This window comes from Podarcis melisellensis, assembly GCF_964234715.1.
Source record: "Podarcis melisellensis genome assembly, chromosome: 2".
Lineage (NCBI taxonomy): Eukaryota > Metazoa > Chordata > Lepidosauria > Squamata > Lacertidae > Podarcis > Podarcis melisellensis.
This window is the reverse complement of record NC_138529.1, coordinates 121124541-121147276: the sequence shown is the minus strand read 5'-3', so window position 1 is coordinate 121147276 and position 22736 is coordinate 121124541. Positions and strand designations below refer to the sequence as shown.

The 22736-nt window shown below is 45.2% G+C and overlaps 2 protein-coding genes and 1 long non-coding RNA gene across 3 annotated transcripts in view; 2 read left to right on the top strand and 1 right to left on the bottom strand.

The window, feature by feature from the left end:
* LOC309365361 overlaps positions 1-22736 on the top strand; it is a 115274-nt gene that overhangs the window by 77338 nt on the left and 15200 nt on the right. The window lies entirely within an intron of this gene.
* Positions 1425-3998, bottom strand: LOC309361445 (vomeronasal type-2 receptor 26-like; the record flags this gene model as incomplete). The annotated part of the gene is made up of 3 exons (XM_081896442.1): positions 1425-2503; positions 3275-3401; positions 3813-3998. The coding sequence occupies 3 exons, from the start codon at positions 3996-3998 to the stop codon at positions 1593-1595; spliced, it is 1224 nt and encodes a 407-aa protein (XP_081752568.1). The 3' UTR covers positions 1425-1592.
* LOC309364777 (uncharacterized protein) lies at positions 11142-20768 on the top strand. Its single transcript, XM_081902676.1, has 3 exons — positions 11142-11212; positions 14361-14534; positions 19083-20768. Exons 2-3 carry the CDS (start codon positions 14402-14404, stop codon positions 20483-20485), a joined length of 1536 nt encoding a protein of 511 aa, XP_081758802.1. The 5' UTR covers positions 11142-11212; positions 14361-14401; the 3' UTR covers positions 20486-20768.

The following is a 22736-nucleotide window of genomic DNA, read 5'->3' as shown; positions in this document are numbered from 1 at the left end:
TAGTGAATTGTAAAAATGTTACATGGGGGAAAATACGAGAGGGAGACATTGCACACTTTTGTAAATCATCAAATTTTTAATAAACAACCACCAAAACATTCCCACCACTGTGGAAATGTCTGCCTGGAGCTCCCCCCTCCATAATACACTCCCTCCTTACTACATTCAGTGGAAACATTCGAGGATTCTTCTGAGGAAGTGAAATGAAACGGGGCGGGGGGGGGGAATTGAATTATTTGGGGGGGGGTTAGAGATGACAGTTGAGTGGGTAAGATTCTGGACAAATGTGGACCTAGGTCCCTGTGTATATGGTCTGAAGGAGCAAAATGTTAACAACACCTTTGCTGAGGCTGAAGAGAATAAGCAGAGGCCTAAATATAGGACAACTGGCTTATTAAACCAGAAGCTTAACATGACTCAACAGTGTGATGCAGCAACCTTTTTATATATTAAATAATAATATTGATTACCCATCCTCACTGTAAGTTCCCTGCATGGCTCACAACATTTTAAAATACAGCATTGAAAGGTGTGGTTTTTTAATTATACAATTGGGGGGAAAGATAACAAATTTTAACTCTAATAAAAATAATGTTGAAATCTTAGTCTGCTTCAACAGAAGTATAGTGTCCGGATCAAGGGAAGTAATAGTCCCACTCTATTCTGCCTTGGTCAGACCACACCTGGAATACTGTGGCCAGTTCTGGGCACCATAAATTAAGGAAGAGATTGATGAGTTTGCAGGTATGGGGTGGAGAGTGACCAAGATGACCAAGGGCCAGGGCGGAATGGGGGAGACCACCTCTCCATCCTGACCCTCCCAGGGAGGAGGAAGAGGAAGAAGACAGTATAGATTTACAACAGGGGTTTGAGGGAAGTCACAGCTCAGAGGCAGATGAGGGGGAAAGTTGGGAAATCATCGGAGAGCCAGAGCATTCTAGACCCACATTCTCCCAGAACCCAGCAAGTCTTGAAAGTAGGAGAGCAAAGAGCTCAAAGACAGAGTAAAATAGAAACACCTGCAGAGGAGGTGATGACGATGACAAGTAAGGAAGTGGGAGAGACTGGGGGTGGAGATTCACTCAGGACAACACCATTATCCAGGAGGCTGGGTTCTATGGCCTCACTCTGTAAGCTTGGGGAGGGGAGGGCAAAGGACTGTAAGAAACTTTTCCTTGTCTTTAGAATTTCCTGGGCAATCAGCCAGGAACCGTTGATAGCACCCTAACATTGGGTATGTTCAGTCTGCATAGAGGCCTACATTTGTTATTTTCATTTATACTCACTCCTATGCCAGAAAGGGCATTGTATAATTGGAGGGATATTCCTCTAAAATTAAGAAAAATAACAGGAGTGACAGTGGACATCTTTGTTCCATTCCACAACTAATTACAAAATTTTCGTAATGTGAATTCCCCGATCTATATCTTCCAAAGTATTAAGAAATTTTCAACCAAATACAAATTTCATAACTACTTCCATTAAGTTGGTTGGTTCTACATGATCAAATGAGGGTAACGGTTTTTTAAACTGAAACATCATTTTTCAAGAATCTCACTTCCCTACCGTCTTGAAAAATAATATTTTAAGAATCAGATGCTATTTTTAGTTTTTGCTGTCAGGTGCTCCTTCGTGTTCAGATCAGGTCTCAGCAAAATAATGTAGCATTTGGGAATGAAGATGCAGCCCAGGAGCCCAGCACTGGAGGCCAAGATGGAGAAAACCTGAACGGCTACCATGTATTTCCCCTTTGTGCTCAGGTAGGTGGGCACAAAGGACACCCAAACACTGCAGAAGACCAGCATGCTGAAGGTGATCAGCTTGGCTTCATTGAAGGCCCCAGGCAGCTTCCTGGCTAGGAAAGCCACCGTGAAGCAGATGGCCGCCAGGAAGCCCATGTAGCCAAGGGCACCATAGAACATGGCCACAGACCCTTCGTTGCATTGCAAGATGATCTCCCCAGGCTGGGAGTGCATGTCAGAGTCTGGGAATGGTGGCGAGATTCCCAGCCAGCTCATGCAGATGACAACTTGGACACAGGAACAGGAAATGACAATGGAGTTGGCCAGACTCTTCCCCAGCCATCTCCTCACTGAGTTCCCTGGCTTGGTGGCCAGGAAGGCCAGAACCACAGTGATGGTTTTTGCCAACACAGAAGAAACAGCAACAGAGAAGATGATGCTGAAGGCTGTTTGTCGGAGAAGGCAGGTCCCTTTCCTTGGCTTCCCAATGAAGAGGAAGGAGGACAAAAAGGAAAGCAGGAGGGAGATGAGGAGGATGTAGGAGAGGTCCCGGTTGTTGGCTTTGACTATGGGAGTTTCATTGTATTTAATAAAGATTCCTAAAACAAAGCTTGTGGCTAAGGACCCCAGTAGGGCAAGGGAAAGTAGGACAACCCCCAGAGATTCTTCATAGGCTAGGAAGGTGATATGCTTGAACACACATTGATCTTGGTTCATGTTTGGATGCTGATTTTCTGGGCATTTTTGGCAATGGTCTGCATCTGAGAGAGAGAGAGAGAGAGAGAGAGAGAGAGAGAGAGAGAGAGAGAGAGAGAGTAATGTCTACTACTCTGGATTCAGCCAAGCCCTGAGCAATATCCAGCCTCTGGGGAGAGATTCAGTTGTAGACCAAGTCAGTCTGAGACAGCCACAGATCACTGCAGGTATTTAATTAGCTCTACCCCAAAGAAATTTGGAATGGATTCCAGGGCTAGAGATCCCCAGCTTGGCCTCTGGCAGGTTGGGCTGCTTGGAGCCCCTATACCAGGGCCAAAAGGAGGATCAGGGGTCTGTGCAGAAGTCTAATATCTACCCTAGGTCCATAACAATTTCCCTCCTTAAGGACCCCGGGACAGTTAAGTCCAGTCAAAGAGAACTATGGGGTGCAGCATTCATCTTGCTTCAGGCCAAGGGAGCTGGTGTTTGTCCACAGACAGCTTTCTGGGTCGTGTGGCCAGCATGACTTAACCGCTTCTGGTGCAAAGGAGCACCATGACGAATGCCAGAGCGCACGGAAACACCCTTTACCTTCCCGCTGCAGTGACACCTATCCATCTACTTGCACTGGTATATATTGATGATGATACATTTTTGAACAATATCGTAAACTATAATCATAAAAAGAGATTGATGATGATGATAATTTGAACCACCCAGTTCTCTCCCACACATGAAGCATACCAGCCTTATCCTGCCCAGAAATGGTTTTGAGAGATTCCTGACGGAACCCTTCTCTCTTCCCCAAGGCCAGCCTTCCCCTTGGAGTCACCCACCTTCCTGAGTGGAGATGGTCCCTTCTGCACAGGGAAGACATTCATAACAGCAAAGAGGCTTCCCTTCCTGAATCACCTTGACGGATCCAGGGCGACAGCTTTCCACACACCTGGAAGTAGGAAGGGTCTAGGCACAAAGACGAAGAGCGTCCATGAAAATTGTTCTTTGTTGTCATCTGCTGAAACTAAGCATTTCCCATCACTGTCCATTACATTAATGATTCATGATTAAATTCAGAACAAAACAAAGGACCTCCATTAAATAAAGTTCTGTATATGGGCCTTGAGCTATTCACTACTCATAAAATTCATGTAGCAACCGAAAAGCATGGAACCCCCTTTCCCCATACACACAGTTTAGCAGGAAGCCTCTTTTGGCACCCAGCTGAGCAGAGGAGCTGTAGGAACTATCTGGAACAACAGCCCAGTGCTGGAGTTGGCAGGCAAGTGAGGGCAGCAGCCCACAGAACAGGGAGCACTTATTAGAGCTCACAGAAAAGAGAGCAAAATGACAGGCATGATTCCCACTCCCCGTCACCTGATTGAGCCACTTGGGCCACACAATGGCCTCCTGGTCGATGGTGCACTTCAGGTCTGGGGATCCCTGTCTGTCGATACTCCCAAACTTCACTCTGAGGACGGATTTATTGGGGAACACCACCCAATTCACAATGTCCAAGTCGGCTGCCAGCTCCCCGTTCTCATCCAAATACACTCTGTCCATGGAAGAATTGTAGAACTGGGTGCTTCCGAGAAAAGGGTGGAGCTGGAACAGAAGCAAAGATGAGAGCATTTAGAATAAAGGGAAGCAGAGGCCCCTGTTTTGCTAGCCCAGAAATGGAAAGTCAGCGAGGTCCCAGCTAAAGAGGATTGGCAACTTAAGTGGACAGAATATGGAGAACGTGCAGATTTAACATGCAGAATAAGAGAGCAAGAAGAAGATACATTGAAAGAAGAGTGGAAAGCAGTTATTGAATATATGGAAAATAACAGTATACAGCTGAAAACGGTGGCAGCATTAAGACAAATTCAACCCCGTAAATAATGTTTGATGGATGTAAAAGTAAAAAACTGATTTGAATGGTTATAGTAAAATATGCAGGGGTGTATAAGATGTACCAATGGACCAAGGATTGGATATTTGTAAAATGTTTATTTGGAATTGTTATATTGAAATTTTAATTAAAATTATATAATAATAATAATAATAATAATAATAATAATAATAATAATAATAATAGAAGCATACTGACAATCCACTTCCCCTTTGCTTAGAGCTGGTTGCAAACTGAAATAGTCATGGAGGGATCTTGTCACTTTTGGTTCATACTGTTTTCTCTCTCACACACAAACCCCAATCTTAAATTCAGTTCTCCACATTTCTGAACCATTTTTAAAATAATAATAGAAACTCATCACAATTCTTCAGCATTTCTGTGTGATTTTCTCCTAGTAAGCATGTTTTTTGAAGGATGATGCCCCCTTGGATTCTTTCAGAAATTAGGTTTGTTTTTCCTTTCAAGGCAAACTGAATGAAATCTCTAATATGGGCTTCAGCAGGGAAAGGCAGGAGCTTGGTGGAGGGAGCAGAGAGCCAGAGCAGAGTCAAGCGGGTGTCAAAGGAATAGAGACTAGAGACAGCCTGGTCAATGTCATCTCCCCTGCCAAAAATAATTCCAACTTGCGGGGAAAGGAGAATTGGGCACATGATGGGAGCAGTTGCTCGGGGGGCTGTGCAATGAGGCAAGAATAAGAATAGCAAACAGAAATGAAAAATGTATATGTATTAAGGAAGGTTGAAAATGGAAAATGGCTAATGTGTTTTGCAAACTTTGGGTTTTTTCCATAGTAGTTTTTTTTCTGAAGGGCTCCAGGCTCTTGCTGAGATTAAGATTAACTAACTGGTTGTTGTTCTCTGCTAGCTAACGTGAGTGTTGTAACCTTAGATCATGTGACGAAGGTATTGGATTGCAATATCTCCTTTTTGAAGGGAGTTGCCTTTTTGTCTTTGGCTCCAAAACTCGAAAGAGTCAATATGTAAAGGAAGCTGTCCAGAAGGTAAAGCAAACAGCCTGGAGGCTGAAAGGCAGGAGAAAGAGAGAGATGGAGAGAGGGAGGGAGGGAGGGAGGGAGGGAGGGAGGGAGGGAGGGAGAGAGAGAGAGAGAGAGAGAGAGAGAGAGAGAGAGAGAGAGAGAGAGAGAGAGTTCCTGAACCTGTGCTGGACAGAATGATGTTCTCATTCTGTTATAAAGAGTTTGTGAGTAAAGAGTGAATAATATTTCTATGCGCCTGGACAATAATTCATTTCCAAAAGGAAACGAATGCTTCCCGTTCTTATGCTTCCAATAGTTTCAAACTGCACAATATTCAATATCTGCAACACTACAATTCATTGTCATGCTCAGTTGAGATGTCTATGAAGGGAAAGAAAATACCTGCCATGGCTGTAGCCTTTGAAGTCCCATTCTCTCAGTTCCCCTCTGCTTAGATCTAGATGAATATGCAGCATTTAAGGCACGAGCCACGGCTTGCAGAGTGTTGTAGGTCCTGTAGCTGTCTAGAGAGAGGATTCTTTCCAGATCATCTTGGGGAAGCCTCTCCAGTTTTTCTCTCTCTCTGCATCTTGTTCGGCCTTTCACTGAGAATGCATGCTTTAAATAAGAACAATTAAAAGCATCCTCCCAAAACTTCTTAATACCAAAGAAAAAGGGTAGAAAATCACCGTATTTTGCCCCTTTACTTGTCTCAGTGAAGAAGGAAAATATACCATGGATGTGTTGGAAAGATATGTCATTATACATCAGCTCCAGGGCGACATCCCACAAAACTGTTGTGATGAAGATTTTTCCAACAATGAATTTCATCACTGTGTCAAAAATCTGTTGTATAATGAGTAGTCCATCTAAGAAATAAGTCATTTCCCCGTAGTAAACAAATACACGCACTTGCCTCCACTTGAGGAATGGAAGACGAGACATGCATACTCCATTTGTATTCAGTCCTGGGATGCTTTGTGAGATGACAACACAAACACTGCTCTTGATGAGCACGGGTGTCAAGCTCTTCAGGAACCTCTCTCCATTGTCAGTGTCTGGGGCAAGGAGGCCAATCAAGGTCCATCGGAAGTGCTGGAGCAGCTTGACAATCCCTGGGTACAGGGCTTCTTCTTTGGGGACCATCCGGTAGAAAAAAGGGAAATGCCTCTTATCATTCAGAACATGAGAGACAAAAGCATAAGTGACCTGGGAAGAGAAGGAAGATTTGTATCTTGTTTGATTTCAGATCAAAGCCTAAATATTTCTAAGCCCAACATGAGATTGGGAAGGTCTTAGGAAGGAGGAAGGTCTAGTGCAAGGACCCTTTGGTGGGAACAGTGATTTCCTTGAAGGTTGTGGCAGCCGTAAAGAAGGCAAATTTGATGCTAGGGATAAACAGGAGGGTAGTTGAAAATAAGACTGCCAATATCATAATGCTACTATACCTCTCTCCATTCCTACCTGTGGGATTTTATAGATGCTCAACACGTTTGAAATCTGGATGGAGTTTTGAGAGTCGGACCCTTCGAGAACAGCCAGTAGGTTAGTCTGTTTACCACAGCTGTAGTTTGGAAAGTTCAGCTGCCCAATGGACAGCATGTCTAGCAAAGCACCATAGGTCACCCTTCCATCAAAAAAGTTCTCATGGATGCTGTAGCCCAGGGTGATGTTTGGTAACAGCTTTTGATTCTGGTTGATCGCTTGAATGGCATACAAGAAGGAGAGGAGCTGCCAGTACTTTGTGGGTCCTTTCCTGCGGGGAGAAATTATATACATGCCAACACTGTCCATGTGATATTTCTGTTCTACCTCTAATATTCAGCTCTACCTCTTTCAAATCAGAACCAGTGAAGGCAGTGAAGGACCTGTGTGAGTGTCTGGAGGCGGTTGGAGGATGGATGGCGGCTAACAGATTGAAGTTGAATCCTGACAAGACAGAAGTACTGTTTAGGGGGGACGGGAGGCAGGCAGATGTGGAGGACTCCCTGGTCCTGAATGGGGTAACTGTGTCCCTGGAGGGCCAGATGCACAGCCTGGGAGTCATTTTGGACTCACAGCTGTCCATGGAGGCGCAGGTCAATTCTGTGTCCAGGGCAACTGCTTACCAGCTCCCTCTGGTACGCAGGCTGAGACCCTACCTGCCCGCAGACTGTCTCGCCAGTGGTGCATGCTTTAGTTATGTCTCGCTTGGATTACTGCAGTGCGCTCTATGTGGGACTACCTTTGAAGGTGACCCAGAAACTACAACTAATCCAGAATGCAGCAGACTGATGACTGGGAGCAGCCGCCGAGACCAAATAACACCGGTCTTGAAAGATCTACATTGGCTCCCAGTACGTTTCCAAGCACAATTCAAAGTGTTGGTGCTGACGTTTAAAGCCCTAAACGGCCTTGGTCCAGTATACCTGAAAGAGCGTCTCCACCCCCATCGTTCAGCCCGGACACTGAGGTCCAGCGCCGAGGGCCTTCTGGCAGTTCCCTCACTTCAAGATGCCAAGTTGCAGGGAACAAGGCAGAGGGCCTTCTCGGTAGTGGCACCCACCTTCCCACCAGGTGTAAAAGAGAATAACAACTTCCAGACTTTTAGAAGCAGTCGGCCATGTTTAGGGAAGCTTTTAAATGATTAACAGACCACTGTATTTTAATATTTTGTTGGAAGCTACCCAGAGTGGCTGGGAAAACCCAGCCAGATGGGTGCGGTATAAATTATTATTAATTATTATTATTATTATTATTATTATTATTATTATTATGGATCTAAGACAGTGATTAAAAGATCCAGAAAGTACTATCATAATTCCACTTTGAGAAAGTAGATATTTCCCCCTTTTATGTTAAACCTAAGGCAAAAAGACACCCTTCTCCTACCATCATTTTTCAGAAGAATCCTGCAGAATCAGCCTAAAGGCTCATCTGTTCCAGCATTCTCAAGGCAGCCAACCAGATGCACATGCAAAACTGAGAAGCAGAATAACACTTCCCCTACTTGAGATTCTCAGTTACTGGTACCCAGAGGCATAGTGCCTGTGACAGTGAATGGAGAACATAGCCATTGTGACTGGTAGCCACTGAGAGCCTAATCATTCCCCAATTTATCTGCCATTGGGATCTTCTTATGTTCTTAAAGGCAGGTACCAGATCATGAGAAAGGCCCCAGAAAGTAACTGGAGATGAGTTGGATCTCATGGAAATGGTAGCAAGTGGAACACCAGGAACTTCCATCCCCACAAAAGGTCTTACCAATAAAAGCTGGTGGAAGGACATTGGCTAAAGATATGAGGATGAAACACAGTGTTTGTGGCAGAGAGGACCCCACTGATGAGGTGGTCTCCTGGCCTGAAATAATTAGGTGAATCTATCACATCCCTTTCCAAAGACAAGAGGCATTTTGTCTTCAGTTTCCCACAGTCCCCATAAGGCAGTAGAAGCAGTAGAATGAGGACCATCTTTTTCCTCCCAGGAACGAGCACCTCCCTTACAAAGAATTAGATGTCTTTTGTTGTGGTCCTTGCAAGATGCAATAACTTTCTTGTTACTAACAGAGCCCTGCAGAGGGTTCACATCTGAAGTGGAGAGAAGTCAAGCCAACCTCATTCTGGTGCAGTTATCATCTGTCCTAAATCTCATTCCCCCCAAGTTTTGGGTGGCTCAGGAGGCATATATCTGCCAGACCTTTCTGCCTCATATCCATAACATCACGTTTAGTGGACTCAAATGTGATCTTTGGAAGCAAAAAAACCACACACACTATCATTTTGATAATTATACGGAGAAGAAGTACCACCTCTGCAAGTTGCTAGACACTTTATGCAGCTCCACCTGCAACTGCTGGGCTGAAGAAAAACATGTTTATGAAAACTCCAAGATCTGCCTCCAAACTGTGAGATGCAAATGCCAAAGACTGGTGAAAAGTACCAAGATTAAGAGTTAGAAGTTCCCTGAACTATCATACGTGAGCTCTGTCAGAATCCTGTTGGTTTTCTGGTTCTTTTAACAAATTTCCCCCCACTGATGCCAGCTCAGGATAGGGCAACTCTGATGAATTTGAGAGGTGGAAAAGGGAACCGAAATTGCAAGTAAAGACAGAGGCGATTCAGCAGATGTAGTTTCGTGGGTTTATTATTATTATATGTTTTGTGGTTTTATCCTGTATTTGTATGCTGCGAACTTCCCTGAGATCATTGGGTGAAGGACAAATGTAATAAACACCCACCCACACCCACACCCTGGGTTTCCCAAAAAACGTTCTGTCAGAGAAGTTCCCTCTCTGACAAGGGTAGATCAAACAGGCACAGAGGCGGAGGGAAGAGCTGGCCTCCTCCTCAGAGAGGAGGGAGAAGTATGGTTACCAGATTTTTTTCAATGAAACTGAGTAGCAACAGGGAGTCAATAGTGGGGATGGTGAGGCAAAAGACCCTGGGCCCAAGCACACATGCATATTGTATAAAGGTGCAAAGCCCTCCTTTCACACCCTGCGAAACATAAATGCACAGAGGTTTTTTTAAAAAACTGGGCAACAGTGCGCCACCCACCCGTGACTCCCAAGCCTTCCCTGATCTCCTGCCCCCTTCTCTCTTTGTTTTGACAGATCAGGGGAGGCTCAGGAGTCACGGGCGGGCGGCCGTTGCCCAGGAGGGGACAGCCTGGTAGTGCAGTTGGCTCTGACTGGCTTCAGGAGCTGCTCGCTGCTTGCTGCTGTGGTGCAGGAAAAATGGTGGGCGCCATGGCAGCGAGCAACTCCTGAAGCCAGCCAGAGCCAACTGTGTTAAAAGGCTGGCTCTGGGCTGCTGAGGCTGCCGCTGCCATGTTTCCCAGGGACAGATTTGCAAATCTGGGGACATTCCGTGGACAGAATTTGTCCGGGGACAGATTTGGAAATCCAGGGACGCCTGGCAACCCTGGAGTAGCAGAGTGAGGTACAGTGAACTGGAATGCAATTAACAGGCTCCAATGAAGACATAAGAGAAGGGGAGATATGAGGGGTGGAATTGCCCAGAAACAGGAGACTTTCGAAACTAGCTGAGAAGAGGGGGGCTGGAAGGAGGAAAAGGTGGGGGATTTCTTGTTGGGGCAGGAAAGGGAGAAATCGCCATGTTTGGGCAACTGGATCATCATTGGAGGATTGATAAAGCTTAGCTCTTACCAGAGCTCCTTGTAATGGAGTAATAAATCTGCATTAATTAATGTTGCGTTCTGAAGGCGAAGGAAAGGATTGGGCCCTGTTTAATAAAATACACACGAGGCTTGGCCAGCAAGACTCTGGGAGGAAGTGCCAATAATATAATCTGCCACACCCTGGCCCAGGTCCCTTTTATTAAGAAAAGAACTCTTAACACAGCGTTTGTAAGACCCAGTCAGATTTCCTCTGAGCATTTCAAAAAATCCCCCACGTGGCCACATCGTTTTGCACCAACTAGAGATTCTGCACCAGACCCAAGGGCAGCCCCAGAAAGAGTGCATTGCAGCAGTCCAGCTCCAAGTTTTCCAGTGCTCCAGTGGTCAGGCTATTCCTGTTCACAAAGAGCCCTAGAGGACACGTGGGTGTCTAGTGACAAAGGTGTATCCAAGAGTAACCCCAAACTATGCATTTGCTACATAGGCTTAGGATCCAAGGCCATTATTGTTCTCATCCTGAAGCAAAGTTCTTAACACGAGGTAATATTTCTGGGTTAGCAACTCCTCCTGAGCTCCTGCCTTGGAGGAGGAGAGAGCGGGGCTCCGCTTGTGCTCGGCTTGCCAAGGGTTAAAAGGCACAGAGCTGGCTTTCTAGAGAGGACAGGAAGTGGAGGCGTGGGGGGGGGAGGTCCTCCCGAGCAAAGCCCCTCCCTCGCCATTCCCGCCTGCAAGCGGAGGGGCTGCTTCCGCCTCCCTCCCTCTCTCTCTTGCAAGAGCTGCCTGGGGGTGAGTCTGGTGCAATGGGGAGAAGGGGCTGCGGGGGAGGATGCCGGGGGGGGGGGGCTGGCCAGATCATGCCTGGGGGGCGCCAAATGGGGGGTGAGCCTGCAGAGAGAGCCCTGGAGTCTCGATCAAGGGCTGAGGAGGAGGAGGAGGAGGAAGGGGGGTCTTCCTCTTGGCCAGCATCGCTACTGTGTCTTTTCTCCAAGCATAAACTGCTACATTTTTAGCAGGGCGATGAGAGCCAGATCTCTTATGATTGGATCGCTTTCCTAACGTAGCTCAGCTTTTTTCGTTCTTTAATCAGTTTGGGCGTTTATACGGATGTCAGCCTCCAGGACGTACTTTGTATACCAAACTATATAGGAAACTATATCTGGTCTAGGGAACTGTGCCCCACAAATAACCCAGAGATGCATTCTCAATAAAAGCACACATTCTGCTTGTGTAAAAACACCAGGCAGGTTTGGAGTACATTGTCAGGAGCAGGGCTAGGCAAACTGAGGCCCGGGGGCCGGATGCGGCCCAATCGCCTTCTAAATCCGGCCCGCGGACGGTCCAGGAATCAGCCTGGTTTTTCCATGAGTAGAATACAGTGGTACCTTGGGTTAAGTACTTAATTCGTTCCGGAGGTCCGTTCTTAACCTGAAACTGTTCTTAATCTGAAGGACCACATTAGCTAATAATAATAATGGGGCCTCCCGCTGCTGCTGTGGCGCCGGAGCACAATTTCTGTTCTCATCCTGAAGCAAAGTTCTTAACCTGAAGTACTATTTCTTTGTTAGCGGAGTCTGTAACCTGAAGCGTATGTAGCCTGAAGCGTATGTAGCCTGAAGCGTATGTAACCCGAGGTACCACTTTGTGTCCTTTTATTTAAAATGCATCTCTGGGTTATTTGTGGGGCATAGGAATTTTTATTTTTTTATTCAAAATATAGTCCGGCCCACCACATGGTCTGAGGGACGGTGGACCGGCCCACGGCTGAAAAAGGTTGCTGACCCCTGGCCTATAGCTCTCCTTCTGGAGCCAGAGGTCTGGATAGTTACTTTCCAGGGCACCATTTAAGATATAGAGGTTTAGCCTGAATGCTGTTTGAGCCAAGCAGATGCCTGCAAAGTTTGATTTCTGATCTTTGGAACAATGGGTGAGGAGGAATCCACTGGCTTCATGGTTGGGAGGAGACCATTTGTGCTGTGCATAAAGGGCATGATCATTAGGGCCCAATCGGGCATTGAGATCCCCTCCTAAAATTACAGATGCCTTTGGGTTCAGCAAAATAAGGTCAGTGGTATAAATTTCCCTTTCAACCCACAAGTCTCTGATCTGATATTTCTGCCTCATTGGGGTCACAGCAGCATTAATTACCAAGAGGGCCTGGTGGCTGAATTGGATTAACACTGCCCTGGCTTATGACTTGAATGAGGGGAGAGGGCTTGAAATGGCACGTAGGGGAGTGGAGACTAAGACCCCCAGGCCCCCTTTCGCTCTTCCACGCTTTACCCCTAGATCTGCCCCAGTTGAGAATGAATGAAATCCGTTGAGTAACAGCTCAACTACTGGTATACAAGGAATATTCAGAAGAGTCACTCTCTGCATCACTTCCACTATTATTAGTAAAGTACTAGGGTGACCCTGCTGGGAGTACAAGATTCCTGATGGCTTCGCTCACAAGGGATATAGGAACGTGCAAGCCCACTCACCACAACAAGGTGTTGATCCAGCGAGTGAGAAGTACATTTTTGCTAATTTAACCAGGGTGTCAAATACCACCTATACACCATTTTCATGTAGTTCTCTTTCAGTAAAGTACATGCAGAAAATTTCAAATCAATAATAATAATAATAATAATAATAATTCATTATTTATACTCCGCCCATCTGGCTGGGTTTCCCCATCCACTCTGGGCGGCTTCCAACAGAATATTAAATTACAGAATGATGGTGGTGGAGACGCTCCTTCAGGTATACTGGGCCGAGGCCGTTTGGGGCTTTAAAGGTCAGCACCAACACTTTGAATTGTGCTCGGAAACATACTGGGAGCCAGTGTAGGTCTTTCAAGACCGGTGTTAGGTGGTCCCGGTGGCCTAACTTGCAAATCTAACGTCCAAAGCCTTTTCCAGTCCGTCATTAATATATTATGGTCCACATCTTTCGCCAATTTTATCATAATGCAATTTATCTGGTCCTCTTTAGTGTCCTATTCCAAAATCATTCATTTTTGACAGCAGTTTTGTACTACCTTCTACTATTCCTCTCTGAAATCTTGACACTTGATAACTAAATCCTTTCTTTTCGTGATTTTTAAAAGTTTCCTTTAGTTGTAAATATTGTAACCAGTCTATTACATTTTCTCTTACTTCTTCAAAGTCCTTTAATTTTAATTGGTTGTCAGTTTCTGTTAACAGCTCTTTATATGTTGGCCAATTTATCCTCATATGTACTTTTTCAAAAATATTGCTTCTAATGGGGAAAGTCACCATGCTGTTTTCTTTTCAAATAAATCTTTATATTTCCCCCCAAACTTTGAGAATCGAGTTTCTTTTTATCACTATGAAAACTTTTATGAACTTTTGCCTTATGATACCATAGATAAGCATGCCTGGGGTTGCAGTCTTCAGGCTTGGGGACAAGATGGTGCCTGGTTTTTGCACCAAGTTCTATCCATAAGCCCCACTGAGTTCAATGGGATCTATTCTCAGGTCACTAGTGAGCAGACCATGCCGGCCTTACGAAGTGGGGAGAGGAGTAAACAGAGGAAATTGGAACCACTGGAAAGGTTTATAAATGGGGTTTCTGTTGGGAAGGGGCTGCCCCATTTGTGCTTTTCCAGGGGCAGGAGAATCCAGTGAGAGCCAGTGTGGTGTAGTGGTTAAGAGCGGTAGACTCGTAATCTGGTGAACCGGGTTCGCATCTTCGCTCCTCCACATGCAGCTGCTGGGTGACCTTGGGCTAGTCACACTTCTCTGAAGTATCTCAGCCCCACTCACCTCACAGAGTGTTTGTTGTGGGGGAGGAAGGCAAGGAGAATGTTAGCCACTTTGAGACTCCTTCGGGTAGTGATAAAGCGGGATATCAAATCCAAACTCTTCTTCGTCTCTTCTTCTTCTTCCCTGCAGGGTCTTTGAGGCTCCCTTTGCTTCTTCCTGTCTCCCAGGACCCTGCAGCTTGTTTTGGCTCCTTGACTCTTCAGGAAGGATGAAAGAGATGGATCCTGCAAAGCTAGTGAGGATGGAAGGGGGAAGATGGACAGTTGACCTGGTCAGGTTGTCTCCTGCATCCCTCCTCACAACCTCTGAGCGTTCCTCTCTAGGGCTCTCAGAGAGATCTGGTGAGTTCCAGGGGAGGGGAGATGGGGACATGGAGGGATGGAGCCAGAGAGGTATTGGGGCTTGCTCAGCCTGGGAGTGGAGGGAGGCAGGCAGGCGGGTGGAGATTGAGAAGGTGGGACCTCTTTGGGCTCCACCACCTGCCTGCCTGCCTGCCTGCGCCTTTGTTATCTGCAGGCAATTTGAGCTAGGAATACATCACAGCTCCCCGGCCACCACGATGTATTGGCAGCTCAAAAGTTCTAATACCGGTGCCGTGATCTGAATGCCCTACCAATGTCAAAAAACTTACACAGCAGTAGAAGCAACAAACTCTGCATAAGGAAGTCAAGGAGGAGAATCATGGGATCATGGACCCTCTCGGTAAAGCTCCCCGTTGGATCATAAGATCAGTTTTGAAATTCCATACATACCTCTATGTGCTGAACCTCCACTGTTTGGATGGAGACCAAGAGCATCTGGGATTCTCACATCCACACCGTGAACCCTGAATAGAAGGAGATCAACTGTGAATGTTCTTTGTCTAGTCATGGCTTTTTAAACAATTACAGATAGGTAGCCATGTTGGTCTGCCATAGTCAAAACAAAATAAAAAAATTCCTTCCAGTGGCACTTTAAATGCAGTGTATCTGAAGAAGTGTGTATCTGAAGAAGTGTGCATGCACATGAAAGCTCATACCAAGAACTAACTTAGTTGGTCTTTAAGGTGCTACTGGAAGGAATTTTTTTATTTTGTTTTTAAACAATGACCAGGTTTGTCTGAACTGACCAGTAACTTCAATGTGTTCCTCTGCTAATTCAGAGTGTTAAATTGGGATATGAAAACATCAATTCCCCCCCCCCCCCGCAAGAGATATATAGCTCCCTTTCTGTTCTTCAGACATAGAATATTCTGCCACCTTTAACTTTTCAATGATAGTTAAAATTCTGTCACATGACTCTGGCAATCTTTCTTTTCTTCATGTTTTAGACAAAAAAAAGGGTTCTTATTAAATTGTGATGTTATCTTCTAAATTCATAAATTTTCTTTAAATTGTGAAGAATTTCTCTGGCAGTAAGTTGTTGTTGTTGTTTAGTCGTTTAGTCGTGTCCGACTCTTCGTGACCCCATGGACCAGAGAACGCCAGGCACCTCTGTCCTCCACTGCCTCCCGCAGTTTGGTCAAACTCATGCTGGTAACCTCGAAAACACTATCCAACCACCTCGTCCTCTGCCGTCCCCTTCTCCTTGTGCCCTCCATCTTTCCCAACATCAGGGTCTTCTCCAGGGAGTCTTCTCTTCTCATGAGGTGGCCAAAGTAATGGAGCCTCAGCTTCACAATCTGTCCTTCCAGTGAGCACTCAGGGTTGATTTCCTTCAGTATGGAGAGGTTTGATCTTCTTGCAGTCCATGGGACTCTCAAGAGTCTCCTCCAGCACCATAATTCAAAAGCATCAATTCTTCGGCGATCAGCCTTCTTTATGGTCCAGCTCTCACTTCCATACATCACTACTGGGAAAACCATAGCTTTAACTATACGAACCTTTGTTGGCAAGGTGATGTCTCTACTTCTCAAGATGCTGTCTAGGCCTGTCATTGCCCTTCTCCCAAGAAGCAGGCGTCTTTTAATTTCGTGGCTGCTGTCACCTTCAGACCATATTTTGCGCTCTCCTCTTTCACCCTCATTAAAAGGTTCTTTAATTCCTCCTCACTTTCTGCCATCAAGGTTGTGTCATCTGCATATCTGAGGTTGTTGATATTTCTTCCGGCAATCTTAATTCCGGCTAGGGATTCATCCAGCCCAGCCTTTCGCATGATGAATTCTGCATATAAGTTAAATAAGCAGGGAGACAAAATACAGCCTTGTCATACTCCTTTCCCAATTTTGAACCAATCAGTTGTTCCATATCCAGTTCTAACTGTAGCTTCTTGTCCCACATAGAGATTTCTCAGGAGACAGATGAGGTGATCTGGCACTCCCATTTCTTTAAGAACTTGCCATAGTTTGCCGTGGTCGAAACAGTCAAAGGCTTTTGCATAGTCAATGAAGCAGAAGTAGATGTCTTTCTGGAACTCTCAAGCTTTCTCCATAATCCAGCGCATGTTTGCAATTTGGTCTCTGGTTCCTCTGCCTCTTCTAAATCCAGCTTGCACTTCTGGGAGTTCTCGGTCCACATACTGCTTGAGCCTTCCTTGTAGAATTTTAAGCATAACCTTGCTAGCATGTGAAATGAGTGCAATTGTGCGGTAGTTGGAGCATTCTTTGGCACTGCCCTTCTTTGGGATTGGGATGTAGACTGATCTTCTCCAATCTTCTGGCCACTGCTGAGTTTTCCAAACTTGCTGGCATATTGAGTGTAGCACCTTAACAGCATCATCTTTTAAAATTTTAAATAGTTCAGCTGGAATACCATCACTTCCACTGGCCTTGTTATTTGCAGTGCTTTCTAAGGCCCATTTGACTTCACTTTCCAGGATGTCTGGCTCAAGGTCAGCAACCACACTACCTGGGGTATACGAGACATCCATTTCTTTCTGGTATAATTCCTCTGTGTATTCTTGCCACCTCTTCTTGATGTCTTCTGCTTCTGTTAGGTCCTTTCCACTTTTGTCCTTTATTATGGAAATCTTTGTACGAAATGTTCCTTTCATATCTCCAATTTTCTTGAACAGATCTCTGGTTCTTCCCATTCTATTGCTTTCCTCTATTTCTTTGCATTGCTCGTTTAAGAAGGTCTTCTTGTCTCTCCTTGCTATTCTTTGGAAATCTGCATTCAATTTCCTGTATCTTTCACCATCTCCCTCGCGTTTTGCTTGCCTTCTCTCCCCCGCTATTTGTAAGGCCTCATTGGACAGCCACTTTGCTTTCTTGCATTTCCTTTTCATTGGGATGGTTTTCGTTGCTGCCTCCTGTATAATGTTACGAGCCTCCATCCATAGTTCTTCAGGCATTCTGTCCACCAAATCTAAATCCTTAAACCTGTTCCTCACTTCCACTGTGTATTCATAAGGGATTTGACTTAGATTGTATCTTACCGGCCCAGTGGTTTTTCCTACTTTCTTCAGTTTAAGCTTGAATTTTGCTATAAGAAGCTGATGATCTGAGCCACAGTCAGCTCCAGGTCTTGTTTTTGCTGACTGTATAGAGCTTCTCCATCTTTGGCTGCAGAGAATATAATCAATCTGATTTCGATGCTGCCCATCTGGTGATGTCCATGTGTAGAGTCGTCTCTTGTGTTGTTGGAAAAGCGTGTTTGTGATGACCAGCTTGTTTTCTTGACAGAACTCTATTAGCCTTTGCCCTGCTTCGTTTTGATCTCCAAGGCCAAACTTGCCAGTTGTTCCTTTTATCTCTTGACTCCCTACTTTAGCATTCCAATCCCCTATAATGAGAAGAACATCCTTCTTTGGTGTCACTTCTATAAGGTCTTGTAAGTCTTCATAGAATTGGTCAATTTCAGTTTCTTCAGCACAAGTAGTTGGTGCATAAACTTGGATTACTGTGATGTTAAAAGGTCTGCCTTGGATTCGTATCGAGATCATTCTATCATTTTTGAGATTGCATCCCAGTACAGCTTTCGCCACTCTTTTGTTGACTATGAGGGCCACTCCATTTCTTTTACGGGTTTCTTGCCCACAGTAGTAGATATGATGGTCATCCAAACTGAATTCACCCATTCCTGTCCATTTTAGTTCACTGATGCCCAGGATGTCAATATTTATTCTTGCCATCTCATTTTTGACCACCTCCAACTTACCCAGGTTCATGGTTCTTACATTCCAGGTTCCTATGCAATATTTTTCTTTACAGCATTGGACTTTCCTTTCGCTTCCAGGCATATCCGCAACTGAGCGTCCTTTCGGCTTTGGCCCAGCCACTTCATCAGCTCTGGATCTACTTGTACTTGCCCTCCGCTCTTCCCCAGTAGCATGTTGGACGCCTTCGGACCTGAGGGGCTCATCTTCCAGCGTCATATCTTTTATATGCCTGTTGTCTTTGTCCATGGAGTTTTCTTGGCAGGGATACTGGAGTGGCTTGCCGGTTCCTCCTCCAGGTGGATCACGTTTGGTCAAAACTCTCCACTATGACCTGTTCATCTTGGGTGCCCTGCTCGGCATAGTTCATAGCTTCTCTGAGTTCTTCAAGCCCCTTCGCCATGGCAAGGCAGTGATCCATGAAGGGGCTGGCAGTAAGACATCTGCCTAAATACATTGTATCACTTCAAATCTGTATAACACTATTCTCATTCTACTATTCCACTGTGTAAAATTTCCTCTATGCATCCTAAAAATTTCTTTCTACTTTTCAGTCTGCCTTTAAAATTTGACCAATGTTAGAATTGGAGTGGATTTCATGATTGTGGCAACAAAAATCCGTCCTAGAAAAGAGCCAGACTTTCTGAACCTCTGGTACTAAAAAATACGTCTGTGAATGCTGGTCGACAAAGGCCTCTGTAGAAAGACCTCACATCTTCTGTTCTTCCTCTTTGACAAATGTTCATTAGCATTGTTCAATAATTGGGGGCTCCATTTCTTCCTGAGGATCTAATTAGTTTCTGTCTTTTTTGTAGGTGGTGATAAATTGGAAATGCAGAATGGGGGAGACCATGACAAAATCCATACAGTGGAGAAGCCATATCAAAATTGGGAGTATGGAGAGAGCTCCAGTCAGAGTTCCCGTTCCCATCAAAGAACTCACAGTGGGAAGAAAGGCTATCAGTGCTCAGAATGTGGGAAGAGCTTCAGTCGGAACACCCATCTCACTTCTCATCACAGAATTCATACAGGAGAGAAACCCTATCAGTGCTTGGAATGTGGAAAGAGGTTTCGTCTGAGTGGGGATCTCACTTCCCACAAAAGAATTCATACTGGAGAGAAACCCTATCAGTGCTTGGAATGTGGAAAGAGCTTCAGTCACAGCACCAATCTCACTTCCCACCAAAGAATTCATAGAGGAGAGAAACCCTATCAGTGCTTTGAATGTGGGAAGAGCTTCAGTCAGAGCATCCATCTCATGTCCCATCAAATAATTCATACAGGGGAGAAACCCTATCAGTGCTTGGAATGTGGAAAGAGCTTTTGTCAGAGTGGGCGTCTCACTTCCCACAAAAGAATTCATACTGGAGAGAAACCCTATCAGTGCGTGGAATGTGGGAAGAGCTTCAGTCGGAAGGACAGTCTCGCTTCCCATCAAAGAAATCATATAGGGGAGAAACCCTATCACTGCTTGGACTGTGGAAAGCACTTCAGTCAGAGGATCCGTCTCACTTCCCATCAAAGAATTCATACAGGGGTGAAACCCTACCAGTGCTTGGAATGTGGAAATAGCTTCAGTCACAGGCAGAGTCTCACTTACCATCAAAGAATTCATACAGGAGAGAAACCCTTCCAGTGCTTGGAATGTGGAAAGAGCTTCAGTCAGAGGAGCAGTCTCACTTCCCATCAAAGAATTCATACAGGGGTGAAACCCCACCAGTGCTTGGAATGTGGAAGGAGCTTCAGTTACCGGCAGAGTCTCACTTACCATCAAATAATTCATACAGGGGAGAAACCCTATCAATGCTTGGAATGTGGAAAGCGCTTCAGTCAGAGGAGCAATCTCGCTTCCCATGAAAGAATTCATACAGGGGAGAAACCCTATCAATGCTTGGAATGTGGAAAGAGTTTTCGTCGGAGTGGGGATCTCACTTTCCATGAAAGAATTCATACAGGGGAGAAACCCTATCAGTGCTTGGAATGTGGGAAGAGCTTCAGTTGGAAGGACAGTCTCACTTCCCATCAAAGAATTCATACAGGGGTGAAACCCTACCAGTGCTTGGAATGTGGAAAGCACTTCAGTCAGAGGAGCAGTCTCGCTTCCCATCAAAGAATTCATACAGGGGTGAAACCCTACCAGTGCTTGGAATGTGGGAAGAGCTTCAGAACGATGGCAGGTCTCACCCGCCATCAAAGAACTCATACAGTGGTACCTTAGGTTAAGAACTTAATTAGTTCTGGAGGTCGATTCTTAACCTGAAACTTTTTTTTTCTTTCAAAAATTTATTAGTTTTTACAATATCAACGACAAACAAAAATATAAAACAAACAAAACATAACAAACATAAATCATAACCTTATTGAAAATAACAGTTATTTACTTTGTAAAACGACTTTCTCGTTTCCCCTTAGTTGAATTTCATTGCATATCCTTATAATGGTTTTCCAAATCCCAATTTTAATACCCTTTAAATTAAACATTAACATCTTTAAATCTTCTCCTTCTTGTATTAAACATATTACGACCACAACTTTCACCATCACGAACATTTCATGAGATTGCGTTTCAGCTGTGTTTACAGTCAGCTGCATTATTTACCCCCTTGTAGGTTTGGATTTTTAAATGCCACTTTGCACAATCATAACATTCTCAAATGCAGCATACTCATGTTCAGTCAGGACTTCAGCATCAGCTGCTGCTGCACCTTCAACTGAGAAGCACCTAAGTTCATGGTCCTGGCATATGGGGGCAACTGGAACCTATGAAATCAGAGTGTGCCTCCAGACAGTCAATATTTTGCAGGAGGGATTCAAGCAGTTGATTCCCTTACCTTTACCGCCCCAACCTGGCCACAGTGATCCATGCAACGGCCACCTCCAGGCTTGACTACTGTAATTTGCTCTACGTGGGGCTACCCTTGAAGCTGTCCCAGAAATTCCACCAGTTGCAAAATGCTTCAGTGAGGCTCCTCACGGGGTCTCTGCCATGGGAGCATATTCACCCAGTGCTTTTCCAGCTGCACTGGCTCCCGGTGTAGTACAGGGTCAGATTTAAGGTGCTGGTTTTGACCTTTAGAACCCTTCACGGCCTAGGACCCTCGTACCAATGGGACCGCCTCTCCCGGTATGGCCCACGGAGGACCTTAAGGTCCATAAATAGCAACACCCTAGTGGTCCCGGGCCCTAAGGAAGTTAGATTAGCCTCAACCAGAGCCAGGGCTTTTTCAACACTGGCTCTGGCCTGGTGGAACGCTCTGTCTCATGAGACCAGGGCCCTGCAGGATCTGACTTCTTTCCGCAGGGCCTGTGAGACAGAGTTGTTCTGCCTGACCTTTGGCTTTGAGTCAATTTGACTTTCTTTTTCTTTTCTCCTGTGATGAGGCTGCATTTTAACGTTTCAATGTTGTATTTTAATCTTGTTTTTAAGTTGTATTCATTCAACTTGTTTTTGTTATTGCTTGTTAGCTGCCCTGGCTGGGGAGGGCAGGGTATAAATAAAATTAATTGTTGTTGTTGTTGTTGTTGTTAAAGAGCACCACATAATCAAGTAAATCAGGATGAATGCTGAATCAGCAGGGTTTCTGGAGAAGCCTTGAATCAGGTGGAGAGCTTTATTGTTTGCTTGAATTATTCATTGACTGAATCAGAAGCAGGATGTCACCTCACATTCCTCTCAAAGATGGGGTCCATTTTAGTGGACTCAGAGGAGAACTTTGGGCAAATCCCTTGAGTTTTCATGAGAAGTAAAGGGAAGGGGAAGTGGGAAGAGTGATGTTGTGTCAGGCGTGGAGAGTTCTCCTCTCCCTTTGGTAACATCACAGATAAGAAGTCCTTTTATTACAGCATCATGTTGCAAGCAGAAATACACAGCTCTCCGCAAGGGGGGCAGTTGGCTGCTCTAAATCCTCCTTCCGACTTCCATAGCATTTTAGGTGCCAATGGGAAGTTCCTCCCTCCCACTGACTTCTTTGCTCTCTGATATGTTCAGACCTCCGAGTCTGTGGTGAGGGGGGTTCCCCACACTCTCAAGTGACATCTCAACTAGCTGCCCCCTCCCTTTGGGTTCCCTTGTCATTATCTCGTACCTGGGCAACTCCTCCCTCAGCTGTTCAGCTCCTGTCTCTCTCTCTCTCTCTCTCTGCTTCTGAACATGCTGTGGACTGTCGGACTTGCATTTGACCAAGCAACTCTTCCGGTCGAGTCTGTGATTAACGATCTGAGCCTTTGATGAGGCTCCAAGCACATTACCCCATTACGCAGAGTATCCAGCACGCAGGGAAGGAGCCGAGATAGTATGTGCTACATTGCAAAGAACGTTTTATTTCTAACTACGAAGACAGAAAAGAAATATACATGCTCTCTCTGTGAAAGCAGAGAGCAACTGAACAACAAAGGAACAGGAAACCAGTAAACATCACATCCGTCTCCCATCTTCGGTGAGACTTCCAACAGTATGGAATCTCTGGAAT